The sequence below is a fragment of the Syngnathus leptorhynchus genome, chromosome 1 (assembly GCF_054491065.1).
Source record: "Syngnathus leptorhynchus isolate UIUO chromosome 1, UIUO_Slep, whole genome shotgun sequence".
In the NCBI taxonomy this organism is placed as follows: Eukaryota; Metazoa; Chordata; class Actinopteri; order Syngnathiformes; family Syngnathidae; genus Syngnathus; species Syngnathus leptorhynchus.
In genome coordinates this window covers 13,542,352-13,550,506 of record NC_141195.1, presented here as the reverse complement: position 1 = coordinate 13,550,506, position 8,155 = coordinate 13,542,352, and the positions used below count along the sequence as shown (strand labels likewise).

General features: G+C 38.6%; 1 protein-coding gene across 8 annotated transcripts in view; it reads right to left on the bottom strand.

Moving 5' to 3' along the window:
• Positions 1–8,155, bottom strand: part of chl1a (cell adhesion molecule L1-like a) — a 50,747-nt gene that overhangs the window by 4,510 nt on the left and 38,082 nt on the right. For 4 of the 8 annotated variants that reach the window (XM_085922175.1, XM_085922157.1, XM_085922166.1 and 1 more), the window contains 3 exons: positions 5,135–5,296; positions 4,236–4,412; positions 2,304–2,373 (listed from right to left, as the gene is read on the bottom strand). In XM_085922175.1, coding sequence (XP_085778301.1) covers positions 2,304–2,373; positions 4,236–4,412; positions 5,135–5,296 — 409 coding nt within the window. Of the gene's footprint in view, positions 1–2,303; positions 2,374–4,235; positions 4,413–5,134; positions 5,297–6,334; positions 6,449–6,867; positions 6,934–7,383; positions 7,405–8,155 lie in introns of all 8 variants that reach the window. The other 4 variants (XM_085922226.1, XM_085922183.1, XM_085922193.1 and 1 more) reach the window with 4 other exon arrangements.

Genomic DNA, 8,155 nt, shown 5'->3' with positions numbered 1-8,155 from the left:
TTTCATTTTTATGTAGAAACATATTTTTAAAGGACAATTGGCCTTAACAAGAGTTTAATGAACTCAAAATTTGTATTATCAACACTAAAAATCTAACATTTTTCATTTTGCTGTGCAGGTAAATGTTTTTACACTGTATTGGCCCAATCCCTAAAAGCAATAACAAACTAATAAGAGACATAACTTTCTTTTTAAACATCTGTCCCATTGTGTTTTTCCACTGTGCATGACTAAAAGATGAATAGTTAAAAAATACGATCATTTCAGTCAGTTGGAGGGTGAATTTGGTGGGCTGCTGCCATCCAAAGCTGAATAGTACCAAATCATCCAATGCAACAGCCAAGTTAACCCTCTACCCACTCATTTCGAGCCCCATGCGGCAAAGAGAGTACTGCTGTGGAAGTCTTGTGCACTTGAATATGTGATTTCAGTCTATGTGACTCATTGATCCTTTTCTGCCTCTGGACTACACAGGTTAGAATCTCTGACCCCTGCCTGTGGCTTTGAAACATTAAGTGGCCTCACTGGGCTGTGTATTGACAAGTAAATGGTGCTCTCTTTGGTGCTGAAAGAGGTGATGGGTTTATTCTGGTGCCATTTTACTCATATTTTTCCCTCTCTATCACCTTACACATACATGACCGTGCCACATAGAATGGTAGAATTGATAGTGGTGCAGTTATAGAAAATGACCTGTACATGCTTTCACTGCCAAAAACATCCATTTTTATAGAAATTACGTGCGAGTTTGGATGAATAAAAACGGACACGTTCTCATTTTAGTGCTTGTGCAAGCATCCTTTTGTGTGCTTGGGAATTTGGCAGCTCATACTGCACCGTGCTTGGTATTTCAGTGTGGCCTTCTTTTTTAATACGGCCCCGGCACACCTGACCTTAGATCAGCTGAAAGCAGGTCAAAGTTGTGGCACAGGAGGTGTAATGCGATTTTGGTGAATGTGACGGAAGTGCAGGCAACTCTGAGCACTTCTTTATATTTTATTTAATTATGTTGTACTGTATTTTTTGAAGGACAAAACCACAATGTGCTGATTTTGTTTAAAGAATATGTTGGTATTTGTTTGTGGGCTGGACGGTTTAATGGTATTTGCATTGATTCCAATGGGGGGGAAAATGATTTAAGATGTGATTAAAATTATGCGCATGGCGTCATGGCTCATCGGTCGAAGCACCACTGTATTTTTCATACGTCTCGTATCAAATCTCATTGGGTTGCTTAGATGAAGTGTCCCTGTCAATACTCAGTGCAAATGATAGCACAGATAATAATATAAGAGACACAAATACACATACATGCACATTTAAAGCACTGCAATAAACAAACTACTGATACCACAAGCAATACACAAACTACACACAAGCTGATGTTTAGTCCAATTCAAAAGGCTCTGTATCTGACTAAAGGGAGCACAACACATTTACTAGGTCCTAGTTCAATTAACTACTCTGTGTGATTACCTAGCCAATTTCATGACGGAAAGTTGAAAAGTTTCTTCTAGGCTCATCCTCGTAAAGCTCGTGAACAGAAGGTTTGCTTTTGGATAGGAAGAAAGAAATGACAGTGAAAGGAAATTGAAAGTGTATTCAACATGTAGCTTTTTCATTTCACACAATCAGAGCCGGCCTTACCCACAGTGGTCCACAAGGTGAGATATTATATAGTGGTCCACTTCTATCTGTAACTTTAATATATAGGACGATGTCACCCAATTTAGAATATGATTTAAGAATAATTCGATATTGGTCATTTAAAATATGAACATGAAAACCCTGATAAATACAGGTGGCCTATTATACATGTTCTGCTTCCGCAATTTCAAAGACTGACGCCATCCACAAAAATATCAAAAGGAAGAAAACTCCACCCATGCGCACAGTTAAGAGTGCGCTGTGCGTTCGACTTGGGTTGGGGGCTAATGGGGGGCACAAAAAAAGACGCCATCAACTTAGTACACTGTGCTAAATGATCTTATTTTCTCCTGTCGAATTTGTTTTCTTCCCTGTGCCCCAAATGAGGTTTGGTTAATTTGACATGATTAAAAAGTTCTCTGGTTACATATGCCCCTCCCCTTACAGAGAAGATTTGAATATTAGCTTATTCCTCAGAAAAAGTTAAGCAATAAATAACTCATTTAAATATGATTGAATTATTTTTTTCCTCAATTTTGTGATGCCCCCTCAAAGCCACGGAACCCTTAACATTTGCCTTGATTGCCTAACGGGCATGCCGGCTCTGCACACATTGATCAATGGACAGTTCCTTAAAATAAAATGCTGCAGCTTACCTGTATTCACAGAAGGTGTCATTATTCATGGCTTGTGACTCCTCATCAGGGTGATCTTCCTTCTCTTTCACTGCAAAAATAATGGGGGCATTTTGGCTATTACACATGATTTTGTTTTGTCTGGACAGACCTTAGCCACAATTTGCACACTTGCAATAATATAATCGTTAGGTTTCCTGTGTGCCCACAGAAGGATAGCTAAAAACTGCAATAAAACAGGTTGGTTCTGCAACTAATGATTATCTTAATAATCGATCAATATGTTGATTATTTTTGCAATTAAAAAACATTTTAATTTCTATCCCTTTTTTGCAAAACAGGTCACTAATTCAATTTGCCTGTGCATAAAACATACAGATGAATGAATTCTGATTACTTTACTGGTTTGGGCCATAACATTTCTGACAATCGACAAAATTCAAAACAGATGTTTGCAAATGTTTCGTTTTGATGCAAGATATCATATTCATATAGGACTGGAGAAATTGTAGAATATTTATTATTGAAAAGCTGAAATTCTGATCATTTAAACAGTTCTAAACCAATCAAGGTCTCTGATTATTATATTATCAAAAATAGTTATCAATTAATTTGATAGGCGATTAGCAACTCTAAAATATTTTGTTAGTTTTCTGCCAGGCAAAGCTTGCAAAAAAAGTAAAGCGCCACTTAACATCCATGCTGAAATAATGCAAAATCTACACAGAAACATTTGAGTGCATGCCAGAATTAGATTTCAAAAGACAGGAGTGAGAAGCTTTTGTGGCTAACAACAAATGGTTTGTGTAAACATTCTATCAAGTGTGAGTACGAGGAGCTTCTATTCCTTACTTTTCATCTATTCTTGCCTTGAAATTGAATTGAGCAGAGCAAAAAAATCATATAAAGAACTGGGTGGAAAAAATGGGAGGTCTAAAAGTGCTTGTGAAAATGTTCAATACTTGTCAAAAGCTACCCACGCTGAGGTGGGTTGCAAGGGAGAAGACAGCTTGTGAGGAAATAAAGTACATGTGAGGAGAATGAGAATTTCTCTTCTATGAAGAAGCACAGAGGCCCAGTGGGTGCACAAGCACAGGTGAGAAGTTGGAACTGCCTCATCCGCCAAGATTTTATTTATTCAGAAGTAACACTTTACATGGGCATGCAAAACATTTTTCACGTACAGTAGCAAGCTGTGGTGAAGATTTTGTAGGAACTCAATAACACGCTGTATTGCATCGAGAAGTGACATCTTCCTCACCCTAAACTCGTAATTACAGGTTCAGGGAAAATACACTTAACACTTAAAATCATTTTTAAGGCTAATTCAAGACTTGCTTTTTATTAGGCGGTATAGGAATATGAGATAAAAAAACCCCATCTTATTTATTTTGTTAATTTTATGCATTACCTTTGTGTATAAGCTTTCAGCTATGGGTCTTTTTTTTAGTTCTATTATTATTGTTCCCATGTACTTCTATTATTATGACAGAATTTACAGAAAAAAAATACTCCTGATGCTATGCTACTTTATATCGACCCATCTCGCCCTACTTTAGTTTGGATTCAAGAGTTGTGTTCCACTACTGGACTAGGTGGAAATACAAGTTTCTTTAACTTCCATACTAGTATTCCAGTCATCCTATAAAATCTTCAGGACAGAGAAAAGAGTTGAATTCTGTCGTGATCACTTTATTCCCCGCCGTCAGGCCTGATAAGATTATTATGCAGACATGGAACATGCATGCACGATGCAAAGAGTTTGGGCTTTTAGGGTTGAGGCCCATTCTTTTAGGAGGTCAACCAAACAAAAGCCAAAAGTTGATCAGATAGAGTGAGGTACAACCAAACCAAGGGGGATGACGTATGTCAGTCCAGGTATCACTATTTTGGTTGACTTCCAAAAAAGACACAGGAGACCCTATAGCAAAACCCGTTGAAAGACTAACTGACCTTTGTCCATGGCGAGCATGTCTTGTCTTCCAGGCGGCGGCGTACCTGCATACTTGCCACCTTGGTTCCTCCGCATAAAGCACACGGTGAGGACAACGAGGGTGAAGAACGCTGCAGCACACATGGTCCCGATCAACCAGCCCTTGGTAGATATGTTTCTTTGACGGCCTGCCACGCCTGCAGACAACATCAAAGAATCATTTAAAATGGCAGCTTATGAACGTTTATGTCAAAGGGGCAGCACGGATTCAAGCTGGAGAAGATGACACATTCCCTTCAGCAGGAATACAGCCTGCACTCAGTGAATATCAAACTGTGTACCAAAGCAACAAAGCATGGGGCCCAAAGCAAAATTCAATTTTGGCACTCTCTATTTCTGACAATAATATTGATTATTGACCAGTCATTGGTGAATATTAATACAGGATAATGCATATAATCAGTTGTAACCTTTTAATAATTACATGACAGGAAGAGATTGGGCTTGTTTCACACAATATTTCAATTGCCAAAGCATTGTTATACGGAATATCACCAATGACTACTAAAGGGAACAAAATTGTTCCAGTGTTGATTTCCAAAGTGTCATATGTGGCAAAAAAAAAAAAAAAAAAAAAGTGCAACAGCAGAAACTAGAAATAGTGCAAGAAAAAAAAATCTAAATAATATCAGTAAAATTGCATAAAACAAAGTAAATCTACATTAAATGTCAATAGTTATTACACGGAACATAAGTACCTTAAACAAGGTGACAAAATGGTTTAAAAACAAATATAAAATAAAATAATTAAATCTTATCTTTAAGCAGGTGTTTAGTTTGCGTATGCCTTGGGCTGCCCCGTAACAGCAGACAACACTAAGTGCTACTGACGTCACACAACAAATTTGCCTCCCCTTACCTTTGACTTGCGTGTGGATAACGTCTTCGAAAATGCTAGCGTTATCGAGCAAAGTCTTGGCCATGAGGCGCACTGTGTACACCATCCCCGGTTTGAGCCCATCAATTACGTGGAAGCGTTGAGACGTGTTTACCGCCTCGGATATTCGCCAGTTACCATCACCTACACACAATCCAAGCACAACAAGTGCACCAGCAGCAAATCTTAAACAATCATCCTGGCAGGGAATAATAACATGATGCTAAAGAGTTGAAACACACTTGTAATCTCAGTTGAGCAAACCACTAAATGTTTCTGACCTTTTTTTTTTCAATCATCAGTTACTATTATGTATACATTTGTGACTGCTTTAGTTTTACTCTTAACAATGGTGAACTTCTTTTTACACTTGTGTCACAATGGTACTTAAAGCTTTGTGATAGGAATGGTTTCACCCTGAAGGGGATCATTGTATTTTCTTTGGCGCGTTTTAGAGTTTTTAAATGAGAAAAATAATCGAAATGACCAGTGTCGGCGTCTGAGCAGATTCGTGTGGGTGGGCGATTCTTAGCCCAGAGTAGAAAGCGCACACAATCAACACCCACAAAACATGGTTGGTATTGAGAAAATTTAAAACACGGTTTTGCTTTGGATGGGTTGAAGCGGCAAGTTTTTGATTTATGCAGCGTTGTGCTGCTGTGGTCTGAAAACAACTTTGTTAAAAGGGAGAGTGAATTCTCACCTTGTTGTGGAGGCGCCAAATGTTGAGCCTGGTTGAAAGCTCACTTGGCAAAGCCATCACATTTGTGTATAGAGGACGTAATGTTCAACACCATTTTTCTCATTTTTATTTTGTTTTGATTTAGTTTGACCTTTATCTTACCGATTAGTGGCTTTAATATATACATTTAAACATATCTTGCAAATAAATATAGCGTTTGGCATGAAAAGGCGACACTGTGAGGGCGGGGACACAGTAACTCATTTGGGGAGCGGTGATTGCTTATGAATGCCACCCCCCACAATGCCATCTTTGAATTGAAAAAAGCAACATTTCTTGTGTTTGATCTTAAGAGCTTCCAATGCATCCTATGATCCAATTTAAACATCTATTGTATTGAGGCGATGTTTACGGGGAAATGTTGAAGTGTTATTTTCGATCCACTTGTATCAATATCGCCTAAAACTTGCGTAGGGGTGGAGCTGTCGCAAGAAGCTTACGGTTGTTCATATAAGCCACGTAAAGCTGCAAGTTCTGCTGCTCCTCCATCGCAGTCCAGCTGATTTTGGCATAGGTATCGCTCACGTAAGAGCTTATGTTCAACAGGCCTGGAACTGATACAGTGTAAAGAAACAGGCAGGAGACAGAGGAAAATATGGAAGGGAGGGAGAGGAAAACAGGACCAGGCACAAAAAAGAGAGAAAGAAGGCAGAAAAAGAGGATTATCAAAAGCAAATAGGATATCCCTTACGGTTTGAGAACAGTGCAGCTTGCAGCAAAAGCAAGCCCTTCGAGATGACAGTTAAAAAAAGCAACCACCAGACTTAATTAGGCAGAGCTAGATTTGGGCTTATGAAGGCTCAATGTAGCGCTAGTGGGTGCATGTGACTCTATTCCTTTTTTAAGCAGAGTTGGCGCCCAAGCCAAACAGAGCGAAGAAACTCCATACATTGAATCTCATTGTTCATTAAAAGTTCTGAAACTTGAAGATGGCATCACGGGGAGCATGAGCTGAAGTACATATTGCATATACCTAAAGAAGGAGGATGAGTAGCACGGCCTAGGATCAAGCGAGGAAAGGAAAGAGAGCAGTTGTGGTCTGCAATGAGACAAGTCTCAAATGTTAGATTCACACTTCTGCGCTAGTCAGAGAATAAGCAAGCAAATGTTAAAGCAAGCAGAAACTACCACAGTAGAACCTCCTAGGAGGCAACACCCTCAAGGCTGCACAACTCTCCCATTTAACACATTTTCTGGAAAAAGAATCACCCTTGAAATCGCACAGACTTTCTCTCGGTCCTTGAACTGCCGTCATCCATGTTGACGTGCAAGACCTTAGCCTTCTGTTCAACCTTAAAGGTTCTACTGTGTAATGAACTACTACTGGTAAGACTGATGGAAGAAGCACACTATGAACTTACAAACAAACCTCAATGTCAATTCCATATAGAAAAAAAAAATCCAAGCCTTACATAAATATTCTACAAATGAGGTCTGCAATCCATGTCGCACTACATCTATGTTAGAGGCTGCGGGCGGTCATACATACTGCTATGAACAGAAGCCTCAGCTGCAGTCAACAAATACAAAAACAAATGAATATTTATCAGTCGTGTTTTCAAAAGAAAAACAGTGAGTAGTTGAACATGTGCAATACTGTATATGAATCTCTCCTTTACATGTGGTGCATCCCAGTGAACACACATGGATGATTTAAAAAAAAAAAAAAAAAAAAAAAACCTCAAACTAACATTACATTAATATTATGTCGTTTTTTCAGGGCTCACCCATAACATTACATAATGAATATCTTTCAGCATGAAATACACATTATATTTAGGGGATTGCAAGTCTATGCTTTTGATTTAGTTTTTAACTAATGACATTTTTTAGATACTGCAGAATGTGACGAAACAAGACTGAAGTTGTGGACACACGTGCACACTAACATGCACATTATTATACCGTACAATTTCAACAAAAGCACACAATACCCATCCATCCATCATATAATTTCAATATTTTCAGAAAATGTAGACGTAGAATGTCATTGCACGCTTTGAATAGTAAAAAGCGGTGCCACCAAGTGAGCACACATTCCTTGAAGCGTCTCACTTTTGTGTGTGTCTATGAATGGCTATTGTGCAAGAACTGTTTGTTTCAAGGTCTCATATTTCAAAACACATTTTTCCTATTGTGATATATTAATCCTTTTGCTGTATCACAACAGTCTTGTTACACTGGCAAGCTGTCATGATATTGTGAATTACTTGGATCCCCTCTTGCATGGAAAAGAGCGTTCAGATTCTCACCCACACTTT